The sequence below is a fragment of the Fringilla coelebs genome, assembly GCF_963513975.1.
Source record: "Fringilla coelebs genome assembly, chromosome: 2".
Taxonomy (NCBI): domain Eukaryota; kingdom Metazoa; phylum Chordata; class Aves; order Passeriformes; family Fringillidae; genus Fringilla; species Fringilla coelebs.
Window position 1 is genome coordinate 88,057,430 of NC_140029.1, and position 23,585 is coordinate 88,081,014.

Sequence of the window (23,585 nt, forward strand, 5' to 3'; positions counted from 1 at the left end):
CAGAGCAATGGCTTCAGGGAGAGACATCTCCCAGTGCCTGTCCACGCACAGGCACTGACACTTCAGTTACTGTAGGTTACTGGGGCAGGACAATCTCCAGCAATGCAGGCTACTAAGAGCACTTTGAGCTGCACTAACTTCCTACTGATCAGCAGCCCAAGCATGATGACTAGTTACTCATCTTCCAAGGGGCTTGCTGCCTGCAAGATACCTAAAAGTAATCAGAAATAACAAAAACCCCATCCTCTTATTGCTCCAAGATGTCAGCCATGGTCAAACACTCCACAGAGATCAATTTTGTACTGCAAGTATAAAGCCCCTCTGTGCCCAAGACAGTTTTTAGGGAGGGCAAGTGCAGAACAACTCCCACAGGAACCAATTTCTGTCTTTCCTCAGCTCTAGACACTTGTACACAGAGAACCACCCATGTTTACAAAACAAACCATTAGCACTGTGACTCTATGGACTATCTTAAGATAACAGTAAATATAAGGGCCTTGTGATAGCCTGTAGAACCTAACATCACTGGTGTGGAGCTGAATTTGTCTGACCCTTGAAAAAAGGGAAAAACAACACTCACCCCTAGCCCCCCCCCTCCATCAAATAAACCCCCCATCTGCAGGGAGGGGAGGAATCATTCACTTCTCAGGCTAGCTGTAAAGGGAAGGAACAGATATGAGTAACTGTGAGAACTTCCCCAGGATCCTGGGACCCTGGCAAAGGGAAACTAGCCAGATGTCACGCTGGCAAAGCGATCAAAGGAGCACAGTAAATGCAAGTCATCTGGTAACAGCAATGTAGCACTGACCAGGGGCCTGGACATAACAGAGAAACACAGCTGAAAGTACACATAGTCACTGTTATCAGCTCCGTGCATGAACAATTATTTTCCATCCAGGCATTTATATACTGTTTACTGTGCCCTGCCATTCAACATGTTAAGCAAATGCCCACTATATAAATCAAGTCTTTATTTGCACTTCATCTGCTATAAAAAACATATCGTGATTTGTTACTGCTGTATCAAACTGAGCATGCACAGATATTTCAGATAAGAGGGATGGGAGTTGACTCTGCTCCGATTTCATGGTACTGAGAGAAAACCCAGTCATTTTATTCTGTGTGCATTCAGCACCTAGCACAATGGAGCCTCAGTGTAGGGCTGTGACTCCTATGCTCTATGATGCAAATAATCAATCATTTAACATTCCCAGACCTCTGCAAGACTTCCAGCATTTAAAAATAACTTGAAAATTCTGGCTAAGTCGCCAAAAGTGCCTAGGTCAGTTTGGGTTGTGGGCACTCATGAGTCTTTAAAAAAAAAATCAGTAATTCCTCAACTCCAACAAAAGCATACACACAGGAGAGGAAAAAAAGCCCACTAATCTGTTGAGCCTTTTTCCCTAGCTATTACAGGCAGAGCAGTAATGTCTGTAACACTCTCCTTGTACGTGCTACCAAAGAATACAAGAGAGGCTTTGAAACGAGTCCTTTTGCAGTCAGCTTTGCCCAGATCAGAGCTCTGGACAGCAAGCCTGAGTGCATTTATGCAGTTCACAGGCACTGCCGGGGTCGACACCACAAGAAGGCACAGAGCTGCTTAATTAATTGCTCCCTTTCTGTGACTATATTTTGCTCTGCCCAGTTCTCTGGGAAAATTTGAGAGCTTAATGTGGAGGCCGAGAGAATACCCACAGTACTCCTTCCAACACACTGAAATGCATCAAAAGCCAGGGCCCCATCCTGCAAAACGCTGAGTTTTCTCACCCCAGCCCAGTGAAGGGCTCAGCCACTTTCAGCTACAGGCTCCCAGGAGTCCCTTTGGACACCAAAGCAGTACCTGGAAGTGTTGCTGGGACACAGCCATCCTCTGCATGGATGGGGGAGGCCACACTTGTGTTCTCTGCCCTTTGAACAGCCAGAAAGGGAGAAACTTTCCCCCTTTCACCTTTATTTCACACACTACTAAAAGAGTCTCCAGAAGCAGCCACCTTTGGGAGCTCTTTGCCATGCAGAATGAAAGCTCATTTTGTTTGAGTTCATTGACATTTCATTACAGAGGAAGTGAGAGGAACCAATAGAGAAGTAATAAGTATCCATACCCAAAGCTGCTTCAAATCATTCTTTTAATTAAACTCATGCAATGTTTGCAGGCCTCACTGTCTCTGCCTTACTGGCAACTTTTATGGTGCAATCCAAATAGAATTAATTGTGCTGATGGTTCCCAAGCCAGGAATGGATTGTGCTCCTTTTCTGAGCCAGGACTCCACGCTGCTACCGAGGTAATAAAGACTTATTTGTGCTGTCGAACCAAGGGCATATAACTCTGAACAAGGCTATTAATCAAGAAGATGCAATCCCTGCACAGTCAGCTTACAACCAATGCCAAGGTCACACCACACAGTAGTGACACAGCTGGAGGCAGAAGCTGGTTCCTGTGACTCAGGGCTAAGCACTAAACCACACCAGTACACACAGGGAGCAAAGATATTTCTCAAAACTTCATCACCCCCGTGATTTCTACTGTAAGCCGTAAAAATACACTACCAACATGGCCAAGGGGGAAGAATTCATTCTCATGGTGCCCTCGCTGTAACCCCAAAATACAACACGTGCCTATGTAAACAAAAATATATTGGTTACTCTGGCAAGATCTGCAGGGACGGGTTAAGCTGAACAGTGACTTGTGCCAAATCTCATCTTTGGCCATGCTAAATGACCACAGCATGTAACCCTTCAATACAGCATGTTTCCCTGCACCATAATCCATCAACCCCTCCCTGCCACACACATATTAAAATCTAGATTGCAAGAAAACCTAGAAACAATAACTTCTAACCCAAATACAAAACAACACATGATGTCAGCAGAGGAGAAACCCTCAGCAAGGTGACCCTGAAACCCAGGAGTTTATCTACCCATTGTCCTTTCTCTTAGGAAGAGAAGAAGCTAATAAAGTGAGCCATCTGATTTAATTCCACTTTGTCCAGGCATGACCATATTAATTTTGAGCATGGAGGACCTGCCTGCTCCACTGAAATAAGCAGGTGACTTTGCTCAGCTGCCAGGATGCACCAGTTAGCTGCAGTGCTTGACCTGAACATGAATGGGATTGTTCAGGGATGCTGAAACTTGTATTTTGAAAGATGCTCTGGCCCTGTGCACAAAACCATATACACAGGCAACCATTCAAAATATCAGCCCTATGCTTCCTGAGTCTAGTTTCTGGAGGAGCTGGAAGCCCAGAGCGGCTAATGATGATAGCGAGGTACTGATGCCCAGCAGTGGGGACAAGAGGCAGAATATTTTAAGCCTATCCTTGAGCTAGGCAGACTGTGAAAAAAAAAATACTTGTCAGAGTTGGACAGAAATATCTGGGGTTTAACCTCAGTGCAAAAATAATACTCCCATTACTGTTGTCTGGTGGTTTGTATTCTGCCCAATGAAAATATACATTTCTGTTGAAAAGGCAGCAGAAGGGGCTGAATTTTACCCAGAAAAATGAGTTTTTAAAGACTCCTCACATGCCATTTCTGCTCACCCTCTGGGGAAATGCAGAGGAGAAAAGCTGCATCTTGACAAGGACTTTTGTAGCAGTATGTGAGGCTCAGGCCTGGGGAGCAGAGCTGGTGTGCTGAGTGCTGAGGTTTTGGCTCATGCTGCGACAAGATGGGACTGTACTTCCTTTTGCAAGCAGCCAAAAATAAATACATAAATTAAAAAAAAAAAAAAGAAAGCTGTCTAAGTTCCCAGACAGGGACTGGGAAGTGCCAACTTCCCCCTGCAGCCAGTCAGAGTGAAGCAATGCAGCAGCTTCTCTCAGTGCAAGTTCCAAAGGGCAGGGATCCACGATGCCTGCGAGGCTGCATGTGCACAGCACCCTCGTGCCACGCTCCAGGACCTGCTCTCCCCTTGCCACAGCCTCTGTTCCAGCTTCAGAGGCACAAAACAGAAGATGGGACAAAGATCCTTCCCAGGTCATCCCCCTCTGCTACAATATGATCCAGGCACACTCGAGTAATTAACAACAAAGTGACCCACATACCCTAATTATCTGGAAAAGCACCCAGAAGTTTGTTTATTAAACCTCACAGCAGACCCAGACACCGGACTGTTAGCCTACAGATGGCAGGAGAATACGGGAAAACTGAGACAAAGGACATTAAGAGTTACTCAGAACCAAGTCATCTGCTCCAGGCTCTAAGACCTCATCAGCCTGGGTCCTCCACCCTTCTATGCAACAGTGTCAGTGGAGTCTTGCTTTGTCCTAGTTTTGATATTATTGTTTCTAATTCAAGTCAATAAAATGACCGATTAGCAATGAAAACTCAAGCTGGGCTGATGAAAGCCACCAGAGTAGTTGAGGATTTATTCAAATAATTATTCCTGTGCTCTAGCTAACAGAGATATTCCACAAAGGAGTGATACAAAATGTTTCAAAGATTTAAGTAAAACAGGTAGCTGTTTTTCAAATTTAATCACCCCATTGACTCCTACTCTAAAGCATTAAAATATACTACCAACATGTTGGGAGGGAACAACTGGGTTAAATCTTTTTCCTTTCAAAGTGGAAAAAAATCCATGTTCTTTAAAAATTGCATTATAACAGCCAAGAAGAGGATAATTAATTTTAATTTTTTTTTCATTTTTCAGATGAACGTTGGTTTTATGAACTCTGCAAGTATCAATCACAACATGAAAAAGCATCAGTGGGTGCATCACTGAACAAAGGGAGTCATGGTTCAGGCCACATTCCAAAGTTTGGGTGTAACTATTTAAAACCTCCAAAGCCTCAAATACTACAGTAACCAAATGAAATAGGCAACTGTATCCAAAGAATTACTAAAATCCATATAAAATGAACATGTTTCAGATGACTACAACACATATCCATATTCTATTCTGCTTAGTACAATGGCAGCAAATCGAAGAACTTCCGGACACGTGCTAATGGATTTGTGCAGCTATGTCAAGGAAAGCTGTGGGAGCAAATAGGAACGAAGCTGCCTGACTTCACATCTCTCCTGGAGCCATCTCCTGAGGCATAGAGACTCCTTGAGAAGTAGGAGCTGCAGTCTGGACACAAGGCAGGTTCATGCTCTTGTAGGGTATTAAGTTTGCCACAGTGTTGTTTTGCCACTGATGTCAGCTGAGCTGCCCAAAGGCTTCTTGCTTGCCTTAGTCACAAAGTAAAATAAGTTTCCAGGAGTCACCATGAACGAGGCTACTATGGCACAGGAAGGTGTGGGCAGAGGGTTGTGACAGCCAGTACTGTCACTCACAAAGCTACAGCTTCTTAAAGCCCTGCAGCTCTCGCAGCGTTGCCCAGGCACACAGATGCAGTGGAGCTGCAAGGCCCCCCACACACGTGGACACTGGGTTCCCCTGCCACAGACCCTACAGCACCTACCACTGCCTGGAACAGGGATGACGAGGTATTCAGAGAAGGAAAAGGGACTGTGCACTGGATTCAAGACAGAACATACTGGTTCAACTTAGTTTACTTGTAAAATGAGGAGCAAAAATTTCAGTCGAGGACAACTTTCACCAGATGAGCATAAAACTGGCTCTTCTCTTGCTTCCTGCACTTGATTTTTACAGCAAGGACATAACACAAAGAACACGTAGTCCAAGACTGCAGGGACTGCATTCAGCCCGGCATGTGAGGATCCCAGAACGTGGCTGAACTGCGGCTAGCCTCAGCACACACTCACCATGCTTGCAAGCAGATTACCTGCCTACCCTCCCCAAAAGGTGGAGAGGAAAAAAGGACCAACAGGATATCCATGTGGACTGGAAAGCTCCAAATAGCCAAGCAACTATAGACTCACTGTTGCACCTACAGAGTTCATGTATTTGGCCTCCCAGTAATACAAAGTCATTAACAATCACTGCAGCAGTCATGAACCAGACTGAAGAATGCAGTAATTGATTAAAACCAGACATGTCACGGTTGCTTTTTATAGATCCAATTAAGTGTCAGCCTAATTAATGGAAGTTAGTGCACTAATTATAAGAGTCTGCATTATGACTCAGACTCAAACAAATGTTGTGCAAGAAATGTCAGAATTTTTTTTCAGACATCCAAGATAAATAATTACACTTATTTTTGTTACTTCTTAGCAACAGGAATGTTATACAACTGGACATCATTCCTGCAGCTGCATTCAGAAGAATTTAAAATTGTACAGTGTAGAGCAAATATTTGTTTAAAGACAATGTAATCTGTGTCATCATTAGCAAGTCATTTTGGAATCAAATTTTAAGAGCGTGTGTTGCCAGACGGCTGAGAATGAAGCCTCTTTTATGGAAGGCAGCCTCAAACACATCTCTTTTGAGCTCGGCAGTGTTTTCTTGAACATCAAAATGACAGCTGTCTCTCATTCTCCATCCTCCATGCTTTGAAAAACACTGAAGTACTGGCATTTTAAAACTGAAATCAGTGTGATTTTAATACCTTCTGCAAAAAACAGGAAATTCACTGAGTTCAGCTCTCTACAAACTCAGGCAGGCACAGCCAAAATAGTCTGGATGACTGAAATGCTTTTTAGATCCTCTCTGCAACCTGCAAAACCAGTTGTAGGATTGCAGACAACATCTGGATTAGGCAGAAGAGCAGGAGAATAGATGACGGTTTAGCAATCAAGGGGATGTACTTGAGGAGAGAGGGATTAATTATGCTGCATCTAAACCAAGTTTGATAAGTAGATGTTAGCAGGCAGAAGTCTGAATGAAAGGCTGAAATTTTAAGTTAGCAGGAAAAAACAAGTCCTGGGGATGCTGAACTGAAATTGAGCTAGAGAGATAATTCACCAAGATGGTATTGTGCCTGAAATAGGTGGAGAGAACTATGAGAACAAAGGCAAGAAAAAAACTTAGAAGAAGAAAATTACTTGGGCTGGAAGGGACCTCAGGAGGTCATTGGTTTAGTCTTCTGTTCAAAGCAGGGTCAGCAAGGCCAGACCAGCTCAAGGCTCCACCTAGCTGCGTTTCTGACAAAGAGCACAGAGTTTTTCTCACCAATCTTTTTCAACGCTCGACTGATTTCTCCATTATTTTCCCCCTATGTCCACTGAGAACTTCACTTTTCTCAACTTATCCCCACTGCTTCTTGTCCTCCTGTTATTCACCACTGCAAAGAGTGTGTCTGTCTCTGGAGAACCTCCTTGCAGCTCCTAACTGCCTGCTATTAGGTTGCCCCTCAGCTTTTTACCCATTTGCAGGGAACTTCAACACAATGTGAGATGAACAAGAGAGGAGAAACCTAGTGAAGACCTGATAAGAGAGAGAAGAAACAGGGTTAAGGAGGGCAAGGAATGATGAGATAACTTATGCTGCCAATTAGGGAGGGGATAGCTCCCAGAAGATTTAAGAAAAGCAGTTTTATTTAAGCTCATGATGCAAAAGGCAGAACAGACAGGGCCTGGGATGAAATGTGGCTCAAGGGAAAAACACTGATGTCAAACTATTAACAAGAAGGGCTGAAAAGAGAGGAGGTATAGCCTGTGGGAAAGGAGAATAAAAAAAAAAATTACTGCAGCCAGTGAGCTGTACTTCTTGACAACAAATGGCTTTGGCTGTCTCCAGTATGGTTCTGAATCATCTTCAGCTGTCACAGGCTCTCCAGCCCAGTTCAGGTCCCCAAGGGAGCCTTTGTCCTCACCACAGGATCGGCGGGCAAGGAAATACCACATGGGTTCACAGCAAACCAGTGACATTTCAAACCAGATCTGAGGACACACACAGCCCTACACTTGTACCACATGGGTTCACAGCAAACCAGTGACATTTCAAACCAGATATGAGGACACACACAGCCCTACACTTGTACCACATGGGTTCACAGCAAACCAGTGACATTTCAAACCAGATATGAGGACACACACAGCCCTACACTTGTACCACATGGGTTCACAGCAAACCAGTGTAATTTCAAACCAGATATGAGGACACACACAGCCCTACACTTGTACCACACGGGTTCACAGCAAACCAGTGACATTTCAAACCAGATATGAGGACACACACAGCCCTACACTTGTACCACACGCACTGGCTACTGACTCATCGGCGACTGAGGAGACTGAAGGGGAGAGCTCTATTACTGAATAAAGACTTCTCTGCAGACCTCAAAAAGCCCATGGATTTACAGCAGCTGACAATGATTCAGACATGCTGAGCAGACAACCTAGCTGCCGTCACTGCTAAGATGAGGCCCAGTGAAATGAGAAGCTGTGCCAAGTAGGCCGTTCATGTCACGCTGATAGACAAGATGAACTCCTCTAACCTTGCCGTCAGTAACAAGCACACACAGCACAGCAGACGGTCAATAAACGCAGGAACATCTCTCTTCCCACTTTTCCTCAAAGAAAAAAACTCACCGACTATAAATGGCTCACTGCTCTCTCCTGTGATCAGGAATAGCATCCCAAGCAATCCTGCCATGAAACAGAGCCCTGGACAATAGACAAGCATGGGCATTCAGGTCTGCAGATAAACTCTCTGCAAGGACACAGAAGGTGTGATTCCAGACTCATCTGGTAAGTCTCCTCCGTATCTCCCTTCCCAGCCTTTTCCAGCCAGAGCTTGGAGGCTGCTCATGAGCTCTGTAAAGCCAAAAGCTAACCCCAAAATTACATGACTGCCTACTTGACCTTCTGCCCCACTTCTATATACACTTCTCCAAGGACAAATTCCTACCTGCCTCTCGCACCTATCCTACTCCACCTCTACTTTCTAATGGACTTATGCAGGATCTGTCCCTCTCCCAAGCCCTACAAGTCACAGGAGAATATGGGTCAAGACTGGATGGGGAAGGTTCTCCTCAGCATTTCTATCTCAGTCTCCTCTCACAAATTCTCGGGAACAAAGTGTTCTTGAGAGCCTTAAGACTTCAACACTCAACATTATATTTAAGCTAAAGGTAATTTTTGAAGACAAGATAATTTTACAAGCATAAAGAACTTAGTCTAGCTAAAACAAAGGGTAAATTTCATGGAATCAAATCCAAAACATATAAATCTTTACTGTTTTACCTGATTTGTTTATTGGGAAGATCAGAATATTTCCATTTTGGAGGTGGAAAACTCATTTTTTTACTACTCTAAGACTAAGGGTGAAAGTGTCAAGTCTGTCAAAGAGAGAGTTCTCTTTTATAACGGGTTTGGTCTTCATCTACACTGAATTTTCCCAATAAATTAACTAAATTAGTACATTGAGTAGCTGGCATGAAATCAGAACAACCCTTATCTGAAGGCACATTTTTCTGAGCAGTTGCAATGTGGATTCTCCTCAGACATGGTACTTCAGCCAAATCACTGCTGGCCAGCTGGACTGCTGATAGAGCCTGTCAGAAACCAGATCTCAGGCAGGTAGCACTGCAGCTGTTTGCCATGTACCAAGGGGGGGCTCATAATGAACTTATGGTGACTTTAAAAACACTTTTAAAGTGATCAGTTACTGTGGAGTGGAAACCTTCTAAATCTGGGAGGGATAAAATCCTAGCTTTGGAAGTGTGAACTTTAAAGATTGGCCTTTTCATCTGGGAGTTCTGACCTGTATTTCTAATAGTGTTTGCTGTCCATGCCTCATATGCAATGTTGAGAATCAGTACAGGAGTTTTTTTATGTAATCACTGAAGCACAGTTTATAGGCTGCTGATAAATAGCTGCATGAAATTGTTCAAAGGGCAATTTTTGCATACAAATCAAAACATATAAATTTTTTCAGAAATCTCTTTTCTGCCTGGTTTGTTCACCCTGAGTGACGTGGTCTCTTCTCAGACCAGCTAAATGTCTGCAATATGCTGAAATACTCAAGCTAGACATTCTTGATAGACAGGGTGTTTCTCATGTGGTGCCCTGCCTGCTGCAGCCAAAGCACCGGTCACTTGGCAGCAGATATTAGCTGTGTCATCTCAGATATTAGCTGGAGCAAGTTAATGAGGAAGAGGTTTGTTTAACTGAAGGGGGGGAGATTTTGGTCCCTGGAAGATGGGATGGCATGATTTTGTATGTGTTAGACTTAATTGACTGTCACACGTTGTGACCTTTATGGAAAGACTTAATTCCACAATTCAAGGAAGTCCAAAGAAAGAACGTGGATTCTAATGATCAACCTGAAATACAATCTCACTCAATCTCACTCTATTACACCAGGCTATACCCCTTAAATAGTACACAGCCTGCTCTAAGATAAAGCTAAACTCAGCAGATTACTTGTCTGGTAAATACTTTTTCCACTGATATCACTCAGATGCACCTTGCTCTCTAAGGATGGATAAATAAAAAAATCGATGATCTTCAGCATGCAGTGCATTACAGCTTCATGTTCCTATTTTACAGTAGTGTGTTGTTCCTACAGACATTTTGAATAAATCTAGGGCCATCTAAATTTAGATGTGTTTATTCATAATGGAGCATAGCTGTTCTGGGAACCTGGTCCTTTTATTTTTACTTTATTTAAGTACACTCAGTTTTTGAGGCCTGCAGCTCAAGTGGTATTGAATCCCTTCAGTCTTCAAAAATAAATGAAGCTCTTCTAGATGCAAAAGCACTGCACCAATACATCAGACAGCATTAACTCTCTAGATGCTGTGAGACCCTCCAGAGCACAGAATCATTGAATGGTTTTGGAAGTGACCCCAAAGACAATGTTGTTCTAACTCCCTGGTCATGGGCAGGGACATCATCCATTGCCCCAGGTTGCTCAGAGCCCCACCCAACCTGGCCTTGAACACATCCAGGCATGGGGCAACCATCCCTGGATGTGTTCAAGTTTCTCTGGTAAATGTGTGCCAGTGCCCCACCACCCTCAAGTAAAGAATTGCTTCCTAATACCTAATTCACACCTTTCCTCTCTCAATCTGAAGCCATCCCCCCTTGCCCTGTCATTCCATGCTCTCGTCCAAAGCCTCTCCTGAGTTCTCTTGTAGCCCCTTAAGTACTGGAAGGGGCTCTAAGGTCTCCCTGGAGCCTTCTCTTCTCCAAGCTGAACAATCCCAGCTCTCTCAGCCTGTGTCCACACAAGAGGTACTCCAGCCCTCTCTCCAGGCTGGCCTCTCAGCACCCATCCTCCAGCCACTGCCACTCAGTCCATTTCTGGCAGTAAACCGTGCCAGATACCTGATGGATACCAAAATTACCAGCTGGGAATATCCCACGGATAAAGATGAAAACTTCTAATTTTGCTCACCCTGCCATTACTTCCAAATGGAGCTGGCCAGAAACTGTCAGGAAGGCAGGCACATTGAAGAAATGGCTCTCTTCTGGAGACTCCTTTGCCTCTCTTGATGTCTGTAACAATGAGGAGCAAGTCAGACCATTGGTGTTTAAATAAAAAGCACAGCACACGGCTTATTTTCCCTCTTTTCAAAGCATCAATTTTCACTTTCCTACCAAGATGAACAGAGAGGAGGAAGAGAACCTCTGTCATTTGTAGTTTGAAGCTTCATACAGCATCGCCTTCAAAATTCAATTTCAAGCCTGATGAGAAAATGGAGGAGTGTTTTCTGTGTCAGCCCCACTGACTTTCAGAAAAAACTTTAAGCACAGGGTTATTTTCTTTTCACAGGGAAAGGAATTTGTTTCCACTGGAAAAAGACAAAGAGGAAAAAAAAAGGCAATGCAATATCCTCTTAAGATTTGTTATTCAGTCTTCAAAAAGTCTCAACTGAAACAATATTAATTTGGAGACATCACAGCTTACGTATTATATAGGCAGTGAAAAATAAACTATGTTTCATTTCAGCTTTTGCATGCTTTTTTCAGGTCATAGGATATTTTAAGCATAAAAATCTACAAGTAATAGAACATTTAACAAGTTCAGTGTTCCATTATGAAAAACCTCAAAAAAAAGTCCCAAGAGACAATAGGCACAGATTTTAAAAAAGACACAAAAAAATTCATCTGAAAACAAGAATAACCTTTAATATTTACTGTGGGTGTCAAGCACTAGAACAGGTTGTCCAGAGAGGCTGAAAAGTCTCCGTCTGGGGGGATATAAAAAACTCAGCAGCAGAGTACTGGACAACTTGCTCCAGCTGACCCTGTTTGAGCACAGTGAGATGGGTTAGATGATCTCTAGAGGTCACAACTCAGTGACTTTTAAAGAAACACGAAGATAAATGATATTGTGTTTCAACATCTTGTGTACTTCAATGTCACCCCTAAACTTTGGAGGAGCCAAAGGTTCAGGAGAAAAACAGAACAAAACCTCAAAGCTAATCTGAGGTCTGGCTGATCTACATTCACTTCCAAACAAAGACTTTCTTCTGAAATAAGTATGAAATACCCAAGGTGCAGCTCCTAGAAGTCATGCTAAGTGTTGATAGTTCAGCTAAGTATGCCACTGCCTCCAGCCACCCCACTCCCCAACTTGCTCTGTCACAGGGAGCCTTGTTCTTCAGCCTTTGATAGCCTACAACCTGCCATTTCTCTCTTATGAGCTTGAAGGTGTTGCTTTTGTTCTCAAAAAGCTCTGCTGCTCATCACAAAGATAAAACAGTGACTTCCAAAAACCTCAGATCACAAGGCAGTTTTATCTCTTCACAGCATCGCACTGAAGAAAAGAGCAAGCTTGCCTTGTTCCACAGAGATCAATGAAAATATGACAATTTGTGGCTGTAACCCCAGGACTGCTTCCTTTGTTTCAGAGGTTTTGTGGTTCTAAAAAAACCAAACACCAAACTGCGAGGATGCAGAAGCAGGTCCCTACTGTTTTCATCAAATAAACCCAGAGCATTTGCTCAAAAACAATAAGGATATTAATAAACATCAAACATTCACATACTGCAGCCCCAGAACCATGGCCAGAACACTAAAGAGAAGAGCCATGGTTTCTGGTTTCTCTTTTCCTGTAAGCTTAGTTCAGACATTCCTTGTTTCACCAGTGAAAAATCCCACCTAATTCTGTAGGATGCGACTTCTAAACAATGAGAAAGAAACAAACCAGAAGCAAGAAAAGAACAAGGAATCAGCCACAAAATCTCAGTGCTTCCCCCCAGATCCACAAACAGGATACAACTGTCTCCAGGAGCTGGGGCCTGGTTTATTTATAATGACTTTGTGTCATTTTTCATTCTCCAAATCATTTGTGATCTCAGAGAGACATAAGGAAAAGAGAAACACAGTAATTGACTAGATAAAGTGAAACAATCTACAACTCGACTGGGCTCCTGAAAACCTGCAGCCTGTTTGAGAGGTCACTGAGAGATTACCAAGATGTTCCTCTGCATTGTGAGCAGCTCCTGAATGACTTCTGACAGAAGCTGAAGGGTAAACATGGCAATATTTAGATTAAATGTTACTGCCCCATCACCATCTGATCACCTCCCCTCTCTACAGCTGCCCACTTGCTCTCTCTCATCCTAAGGCACAGTACTAAATAGAATGGGTAAAACACAGCTCATGCAGAAAACTTTTCTATGCAGGAAAAATTAAATACCTCCCTTTTTGTTCAGAAGGGACACCTTCAGCAAGGGGAGATTCCAAAATTAGCAGCTACACATTTCACAGGTACAAGTATCACCTCATCCACTAGAGGTGATTCCTCCACTTTACACATTTGAGCACAGGCCAATATTTCCAAGCACCTGTGCCTGTGCCCCAGATTCATGCTCAGCCTTTTAGATCAAGATGGCCTCTTTATTATATGAAACGACAGCCACTGGTACAAGACAAACAAATGGTAGGGGACACCATCCCTTCACTGCATTCTGGGTGAGACTGGTTTTCATGTCCATGACCAACAAAATGAAGCAACAACACTGTGGTGCTTTTACTTCAATTAGACGGACGCTTCTCCCAATTCCCAACCCCAAAACACCGACTTGATAAAATATTAGGAGGGGAATTATGGGTTTCCTTTCAAGCTCTTTCCATCCCAGAGTCAAACACTACTCAAATTACAATGGGGGAAAAGGGAGAGAGAATCTGTATGAAACATCTTGGTGTCTCAGAGTAAATGTGCTATAAACATGCTAGTATTTGACGTCAACTTCAAAGGCTTTTCATTCTCATTCTAAATACAAGAACAACTGGATTTAGTACCTGTTTTGTTCTCCATCTCCTCAAATGTCTAATGATTTAATTTAAAATTATTCCCTTTGATGTCAGTCTTGTATTAACTTCTCCTTGAGGCAATTAGCTTCAGGAGAGTACAAACTGTTTGATTCTGTCTTACACTCTATGCAAGCCAAAAGCTTGAAGGGATCAGAGAAGACTTGAAAAGCTCACAGAAATCATTGCTGTAGCTCTAGCCCAGGCCACACCACCATGCTGCTGCAGCTTCCCAGAAACACATCTTTAATCCAGATTTGCCCTCTGTGACACCCCATTATAAACATGACTGGATTTTCCTTTTTAGACAACCCCTGCAAAATTCCTAACTTCTAAGAAGTCCTCCTTGCAATTCCAGGTCCTAATTCTGACCAGCTGGACTTGCACCGAGCAATAGCAGCTGGTTCTGCTGAGACACACATCTCATAAATATGTATTTGGAATGCATAACATCTCATAAATATGGACTGGACAGGCAGATATGAATCAGGTAGAAATGAGGAGAAACTGGGAGAGCTAGAACATGAAAAAGCCAGCCACCCCTCAGCTCAGGTCCAGCTTACCCTGATCCCTGCAAAGCACTTCTCTGACGTACCAGTCTCCCAGGAACTGGGTGCCTCCCAGACCATCACACATCTCTAAAAGGACAAACACCTTACAGACACTAATAATGTTGCATTTAACTGTGATCCTCCCCAGCAGATCCCAGCTTTCTTCAGTGCTGACAAGGATATTTTTCAGTAGTACCAAAGGGATGGTAGGAGTAAGTTTCTGCATCTTCAGCAGCAGGTACATATTGCTGGTGCCACAGCTGGCACAGCCACAAACTTGCACCTTCAGGAACCTAAAAACTTTGTCATTCACTCCTGTGAGCAAGGGGCAAAAAAACCCCCAAAAGCCCAACATCATACAATCTCCACATGCATTTTAGAGAAGAACTATACCTGGACAGTTCTTCAGGTTTACAGTTAAATATCCTTTCAAGTAATGAAATGGCCTGATCCAGACCCTGGGTTCAGCCAGACACCATCCAGGTGCCACGAGGTGTGCATGGGAAGAGACAAGCCTCACACAGAGCACATTTTACCTCTGCTGGAGCCGACAGGTAGAGTGCAGTACTCCTTACATTTAGAGCGGTCCCAGGAAGGAATATGGCCACAGGCAATAAAAACTGCATGGAAGATCTACTTTAAGGAGCTGTGAATGCATGATACAGCTGTTATGCCTTGGAACTCACTGAATGCTGAGTTCCCTTAAAAGGCTGCAGCTGGGCAGCAGGGAAAGTGGCTGTGGAGACCCACATTGAACCAGCTGGAGTGCCCTGGGCCGGACAGGCTCTTACAGAGCACTGGGAAGCCTCCACCTTCTCCACATCAGCTGAAAGCAGCCAAACAAAGAAAATATTCCAGGCAGCAAAGTGGAAAAGAGAGCAAGAGACTCAGAGAACAGGGAGTCTTCAACACTGCAGACAGAGTGGGAGGCTACTGAAAATAGCAGGGAACAGACATGCAGCTGGGTCACAAGGACAGAAGTATGGCAAATTTCTTAGGACACAGCCACAGAAGGGAACTGGGTAAAGTTTCTTGCAACATAAAAAGCTGCTAAGAATTCTGGACTTCGAAAGAAATAAAAGAGAAAAAAAAAGAAAAAAAAAGAAAAAAAGCCAAAAAAGCAAGGAAAGAATCTGTGCTAAGGGGTAGGTTCTAAAACTGCTGGTACAGGGGAATTATTTTCAGATTGAAATAGAAAAAGGGCTATCTTGCCCCTGCTGATCTGCCTTCTCCCTATTTCAAGAATTACCTCATCCTGCTTTGGATGATACTAAAACACTGCTTTCAACAGTCAAAAGTCTTCTAATATTTTCAATATATTTACTTTAAAGAAAGAAGCACAAACAAGATACTTTCTCCCCTGCATGCTCCCATTACAGGAAGACACTGTCAACAGTGCAGAAAGCCACATGATGGTGTTGCTGATGTGGGCTAGGGTCTGCCTAGTAGTCTTCACACTTCTGGCAGTTTCTCCTCAAACCTACACTTTTCAGGTGGAGAAGTTTCCTCTGGAGTTGTTGCCATCTTGAGACTTATTTATTCTTTAAAATGTCCTCTGCTTACTGCACTCTTTTCACCATTACAGCACTCCATTTTAAAAACATTTAGCTGATTTGCCCAGCAGAGAGGGAATATGGATTCTCCCCCATCCCAAGTCCTAATATGACAGCATCCCAACCAAAGCTATGTACAGACTAATCAGTACATCCAAAAGCAAACAAAGATAATGAGGAAGCTGAACATATAAACAAACACAAATCCTACAGGATTAAGAGTTTTGGGAATCAAAGACCACATTTCAAAAAGCCTTTTCATTCTAACTTCAGATACATTTTTTCCCCATTTCTTCAACTCACATGTAAAGACATATTCCTACTCTCTTCACTTTCCATCGCTTCAAAAGAATGCACAGGCCTGAGCAGCCATGCAATGTTAGAGGATTAAAATTGTGATAGTAAGAGAAAACAGCTATTTAAAGGCAATAGTTCACAGTGGGTACAAAAGCAGTCTCTACTTGGGTCCCAAATGCTATTCAACTAAAGTTTTCCACTTACTCCACCTGCAGCAGGTTAGCTAAACTGATCAGACTATTAGCTCTATACACTGCCCAAAGGAGAAAAAAAAAAAAAACCAAAAGGGAGAAAAACCCCAACCTGTTAACAGCAGCTGTATTTCAACTACTACAAATTCAGGAGTAATAGGACATCAATTCTGGTTGCAGCTAGAAGACAGGTGTTAAAACTTAAGGAACAGGATTTAAATATTTTTTGAAACAGAAGAATCTAATCTGAAGGTTGTTTTCATCAACTCCTATCACCAGAAATCTTAGCTCCTCCTCAAATATAAGAGGAACGTGAATTTATATTCTCCCTTGTCCAGCTCAAACAGTGAATTAAAGGCTAATTAAAAAGTGACTGAATATAGCAGACAAGAATGTCTTGACAGTCGGTTTGGTTAAAAGCTCATGAGGATTCTGGGCTTTGCTGCAAACACCATACCCTTATTACTATGTCTGACACCTTTCTGTCACTCTTATTTTATGTCTGACAGCATCATATACATGGCCCAAGGCAGGCTTAATCTTCCCCATGTTTTCACTGTCAATAAACAGTATCCCTGCTCCAATGGAGTGATGTGACCACAGCAGGATAGCAGGAAGCCTTAGAACTCTGCTGGCCAGGACCAGTTGTGAATAGGGCTTTGCAGAAACAAAACTAAGTCCTAAATGAAGCCAGACAGTGAAGCTGTAATCAAAGAAAAAACAGGAAATCAGGGAGAACTCCCACCTTCCCATCAGCAAGTGGGTTTGTGAATTCCTTCCTTTATGGCACTGGCCATTTAATGGGGTCTGACTTGGCACTTAGTGCACACCTTTCAAGCACAGCTGTAGTTACATTTCTCCAAGACACGTATTATTTGCACCTCAGCAATCCCACTGGAGAGGAGCAAAATATCCACATTGAACCATGCATTTAGATAAGATCCAGTTTATACAAGTTTCAGGCTCACAGTTTAGCACCTCAGTCAACATTTGCATCAGGGCTGCTGTCACTACCAGCCACCTACGCTGTAGTCCTGCATCCTCTACAGCTTTCAAGTGGATACAATTTGTACCGAAGACGCAATACACTGTACAGCTGCAAACTGCATAATGTTTCCATCATTAAGTGTCACTTGTTTTCACGTCTTAATTTGCATGCAACAGCCTGGAGTGAACCTTGAGTTGCATTAAGGCATCTCAATTAAACAGGAACAATTTAGTTTAGCTAATCAACCCTATTGTCGCAGAAAGCAAAAAGCTGAGCCACATGTACTGGTCTGGAAGGGAATCACTGGTAGCACAGGTTAGACCTTGAGATCCTGGAGAACAAACAGACAGAAGCTTTTTTTGTCATGAGGCTGTGCCGAGTGGAAGACACGATCCCAGAGCAAGTAACTGCTACCTCAACAATTCTTCTTTTGCTTACAGATGAATCACCAGCAAAGCTGGAGCCAATACGCCTAAGAGGCAATGGATGCCGTGGTTTGAGACAGAAGACTGAATTTCAGATACAGAAGTATAAAAGGCAGTGGAATTCTGTATGATTAATGACTGTGGGGTCAGGAATCATGAGAAATCTGTGGGGGAGATCTTAGTGGTTATGGCTGTGTTTCAGTTTCACAGGAGGTTCTGACCCATGATGTGAAGTACTCTTATAGCGACAGATTGTGGCAGTAATTTGGTGGTTATGGGGAGGCCTGACAATATTGGGGGAGAATTGCAACACACAACAGGAGTAGCTTGTAGGGAGGAACCTGTATGTACACGCTGGTGAAAAGGAGTTTCAGATATTGCTGACTTTTTTTTTAAAGAATTATCTCATGATTAATTATATTCTTTGTTTCAGAGCTAAGAAATACTTGAGTGGATAGTCTGTCCTGAATGACCCATCCCATCTCTTGGGCTCTTATGATCACATCATTCTGTTTACTAAGATGTTCCACCTCCCTTTATTATTCTTTGCAAATTTTTCCACAGCACCAGGAATAGAACAACCTCATCAGTACAAAAGGTGCTGATTAATGCACAAAATAGCAATAAAATAAAAGATAAATAAAAGATGTATCTGTTTAACTTTCTAAATTATTAGTTGAAACAAAGGATTGCTATATTAAAAAAAAAATCACAGAAGTACATAAAAGGGTTTATGAAGATAAATATTTCCTCTAACCTTTAATAACTCAAGAATTGCTTTGAAAAACAAACTTTATGCAACCCAACTTACCTCAATTTGAAAGAGTTCCCCAGCACCTTCACAGTCATTGGATGTAATTATGGGGGTATGAATATGCACATATCCATTATCCTGGAACAGACAGAACAGCAAAGTTAACAAGCTGTCACCCTGAAGGATGACATCAACCAGCACACATAACTAGGCCATTAGCCCCCAGCCAGGACAGCACATGTAGTCTTTTGGGCAGCTTCTGCCTTACAGGGACAGATGACAAACTAAATGCTACTATGATTTACACATCAGTGTTTACTACCTGTGTGTTTTCCTCCAGGTTTCAAAACCAAAAGAGATTCATGTCATTACTATGAGTTTTTTTGCAATGGCCTCTTTCCACACCATTCCCCTTTCTTCTCGCTTCCTCCAGCATTTTTATAGTTTTGGGCAGTTTCAATCAAACTCACTCCTAAGACCTCAACGCTTTGTCTCTTTCAGCTTTTTGGAAGGCAGTGCTAGGCAAAGGACACTCTTTGTCTGCTGCAATAAGAGAAGTGATCAAATGTGTTGGATGACAAAAGTCACATACTGAATGAAAGAGACCTTACAAACACCCAACCACCAATAAAATGTCAGTCCTACCTCGCATCTTCTAAGATACTGAAGTCAAGCTGATTTTAAGAGACAGGGTATACCCTGGCTTGGTCATGCTCTACGTCCCTGCAGAATTACACATTCATATAATAACTCATAAATCCAGCAGAGGCCTCTAAAACCAGTAAGGCTGAATGAAGAGAGCCCCTGTTCTCTGGATTTCTCTGCAGTGCAGCCATAGGCTTTTAAAACAGCTACAACCCAATATCAGTGGATGGATACATCTTAGCTTCACAGCTTTTACCAGAATAATAAAATTCAGTCAGATCACATGAGAGGTCCTGGTCCTTATCACCAGCTTGTTAAGGAACTAGGAAGACAGGAGTACTATTTACTCTCCACTCTGAGAATCAAACTAAAATTGATTTGGAACAAAAACCTCATATGGACATGCAGTGCATTTTGTGGGAGTACAGCAGCACAAGAGGGAGCAAAGTCCCTGCAGTCAGCTCTAGGCTACCTTGCTTACAGGTGCCAAGACCTTGGCTCCTCACTGTGATCCAGTTACTGCACAGAAGGAAGTCTTGGATCCAGAGCCACTTGCTTTGCCTGGAGAAGGAAGTTTCAGTCTAGCAGTACAAAATGCAGGCCTCTGACACAGTTCCCTGCATATTCAGAGCCCTGCAGTGGCCTCCCAGCTCTACAGGAGATGTTTGAAAATGCCTAAATTCCTCATACAGTGGTAGCAGTTGCTGTAAAGAAGCACACTTCACATAGAAGACCCCTTACATGCTTTGGAAAGTAATCTGAAATAAAAGAAATCCCCATAAAGCCTCTTGGATAATTCCCCTCGTAAAAGCTTCTAAAATAATTCAAGTTGCATTACGGGCTCCCACAAACCTGGAACTTAATGTACAGAATGGAATTTGCCATTCACAATGCAACTATCTTGCTGTGCCTAGGAACAATGTTCCTATCCCACATGGACCACAGTTCTCAGAAGAAGATTTAAAGAGGACATTTTAGCTTTCAGCATCCAAACTGAAAGCACTTGGCACTAGTCATTCATTCCTGGAAATGAACAGGCTAAAAAAAGAGAGGCTTTTAAAGTTACAGCGAGTCTTGATAATTTTGAGTATTCAAACAGCTCCACTTATTTTCTTCCACCATTAAGCTCCTTACAGCTTTGCCCAGTGAAAATGCTCCAATTATACTTTGTAGCCATGGTATGTTCTGACATTGTCAAGCTGGAAATTGCAATATTCTTGGGATGATGCAAGTGGCAATTTTAAGACTTCCTTCCATTAGAAACAGAATAAAACCACAGACATTCCTGGTGCTAGGAGAGTGCTCACACAAGCATTTGTAAATATCAGAACTGGGACCAAATCTTCCTTATTCCTTTAAAAATAACTTTGGTGTAGCTGCTGCTGCTAAATTGATGATAGAGTGTATTTTTTAATAGAGCCCTGCTCTTGAGCACTGTAAACAGGAAGATATGTCAGAGCCTGAGCAGGAGCTGGCTTGGAGAAGCAAATCCAGAATAAGGCGGTTTTGTACCTTGTCTGCCTGTGGTGTCCAGGTTTGGAAGCACAAACTGTGGTAGGCAATGCCATCTAGTGGCTCAACACCGGCACAGACTGATTCCCAACAGAGCTGGCTTCTGCCTTAGGAGCAGGCACAATCCGGAAACCAGCAGCTTTACCTGACACGGGACCGCCCCCCCACCCCAACAAAACCCACAAAACTCATTCAAACGCCATGCAATTCCACACAGGCAGTTCATAGAGCAAGCAAACCTTCTTTGCCACTGCAGGCAGTAAAGACCAGCACACCTGGAACAAGAAATTCATCTCAACATTTCTAACCTGTTCCTTGGGCCACACTAATTATTACTATGTATTAATTTTGTCATCAGAATTATCTGAATGTGATTCTATTCTATTTAAAGCCAGCTTATCTAAACTAAAACATGTTTATTTCCATGTTTAACATATTTATACAGGAACAGTTTTAAAGAAAGGCTCAGGTGTGCTAGAGGACTTGCTACCTTTCTTTTTCTAGTCACACGTGGTCTCTATGTGACATCTGGCATCAGAGCCAATTCACTGCTCCCCTGCCTGCAAAAAGCTTCTGCTGTGTCCACAGCTTAAGAGTGACACATTCAGAAAACACAGGTGGCTCCCACCCATCAGTTTCAAATGCATCAGACCAGGAGTCTCCTAATGTCAGCCAACAGCACCCACACAGACTTGTATTGCAGTAAGAGGCAAGAACTGAGAATAACATGAAGCTCTGAGTCAGTTTGTCTGTGTTCCTGCATCACAGATTTTCCCATGTGGGAGGAGGTTTCTGTCCAAGGACCATAAGGTCACTGCAGAGGATGGGTAAAACAAGATCAGATTATGTTGTGTTCCAAAGACCACACACTTGCAAGCAATTATACTGCAACTCTGTGAAAGGGATAAATAACAGGAAATGGGTGGAAAGACACTGACAGGCCACAGATGCACTAACCTGGTCATAAGCAACACTACGGCCAAGGCCCAGCCAGGCTCAGGCCTGGAAAGAAAACCACTGTGTGTAAAACCCATACCCTGCAGGCAAGATGTCATGCTCCTTCCCTCCTAACCTGCTCCCATAAATCCAGCCTGGGTGGAGTGGTCTACTGGAGAGGCCCGGTACAGAAGGGATTACCTGGAAGAAGGAGTGGATGCCGGCAGTGGCTTCGCTGCGGATTCGCAGGAGGGCGCCCAGCGTGTTGTTCCTGCAGCGCAGGTGAGGGAACTGTCGGACATACTCCAGTGGGTGCCTCTCCTTCATTTTCAGGGGAAATGACTGAAAACAACAAGGAAACCAAAGTAAGAGGATGAGAACTTGGGAAACCATTCAGTTTTATTGCTATTCAAGGAATGTCAACTCTCCCTACTAAAACTCAATCACCATTACAGAGCACAGAAGAATTACATGCTTTTGCCTATCTTTTCTGCTTATTTTGTCTATTTTACAATGCTTACAGCAGAGCAAGATTCATGAACATGAGAGGAAGTACTGGCATTCTAAAACACTCCACCTTTTGGATATTGAGCCCCTCTGAAACCCAGCTGTTCACCTCACTGCTGCAACAGCAAGTTGGTTCTGAACGTGCCTGTGGCAGATATGGCTCTTACAGCTGCACAACCTTGAGTGTCTTGCCATTTTCCACTGTGTCTCCAATTCATAGCCAAGCCAGACTTAGCAGGTAAGCCACCTGCATAGGGAAAATGCTCAGGGTGGGACAAAGGCATACTCCTAACTGTCAGCCATTTCCATGGAGAAATGGCTGTCACAGAAATGAGTTTTCATGGTGACATTTCTTTTGATGCACCCTACAGACACTGCTGACAAATCAAAGCCTGCAGGACCACTCAGACTTTAAGAAAATAGTTTCAAGCAAGCTTTGCTGGATACTTGGACTTCCAAGAATTGATTTCTAGCAGTCCTACCCCTCCTGCTATAGAGACATACCCAAATATCACAAGGTCCCACCACATGAATGGTTTCAGCTTGCAGCTCCATGTTTTGCATCCTATGAGGACTTTTGACAAGCTTCCCTTGCACTTCCACTGCACTGCCAAAAGTCAGGTCTCTAAGAAACAAAGGAAAAACAGCAGCTTAACTAGGTGCTGATACAACTACATTCAGAAGAGAGAGTCCTGTTAATTTACCTGGATTACAGAGGATCACAAGAGATGCTGTAGCCATAGAGCTTAACTGACAAAATGAAAAATTATTAAATGCAGAGGCGGGAATTGGAAGAAATTCACGAAGCTACAGAAGAATTTAGACCAAGGCAGGAATGTTGGACAAGCAGGGAGAAAAATGACAGGTTTTTATTAGAAGAGGCTCTTGGTGGAGACAAACGTGGTTGGTGAGTCCCTGGCACAGGAAAGGGGGCCTAAGGAGACCCCTCCATGCACATGCATTTCTCCAGTTATTTCAAATGGACCTACCTCTTTTCCAGGCTGGGATCAGCAACCACCTGGAGGCTTTCCAGAGAACTCCCATCATTTATGTGCAGGAACAAAACTTCCTTCTGGGATCGGACAGAGCGAACCCAGCCCTAGAGGTAAAAGAAAAAGAGATTTGTTATTTTTTGGCAGGAACGCTGCGTGCTCATGCTCTTCTTCCAG

General features: G+C 43.1%; 1 protein-coding gene across 2 annotated transcripts in view; it reads right to left on the reverse strand.

Moving 5' to 3' along the window:
- NARS2 (asparaginyl-tRNA synthetase 2, mitochondrial) overlaps positions 1-23,585 on the reverse strand; it is a 49,090-nt gene that overhangs the window by 22,338 nt on the left and 3,167 nt on the right. The window contains exons 2-6 of one of the 2 annotated variants that reach the window (XM_084227235.1): positions 23,406-23,515; positions 22,921-23,041; positions 22,111-22,251; positions 18,874-18,954; positions 11,194-11,294 (exon numbers count right to left, since the gene is read on the reverse strand). In XM_084227235.1, coding sequence (XP_084083361.1) covers positions 11,194-11,294; positions 18,874-18,954; positions 22,111-22,251; positions 22,921-23,041; positions 23,406-23,515 — 554 coding nt within the window. Of the gene's footprint in view, positions 1-11,193; positions 11,295-18,873; positions 18,955-22,110; positions 22,252-22,920; positions 23,042-23,405; positions 23,516-23,585 lie in introns of those variants that run through there. The other variant, XM_084227236.1, reaches the window with a different exon arrangement.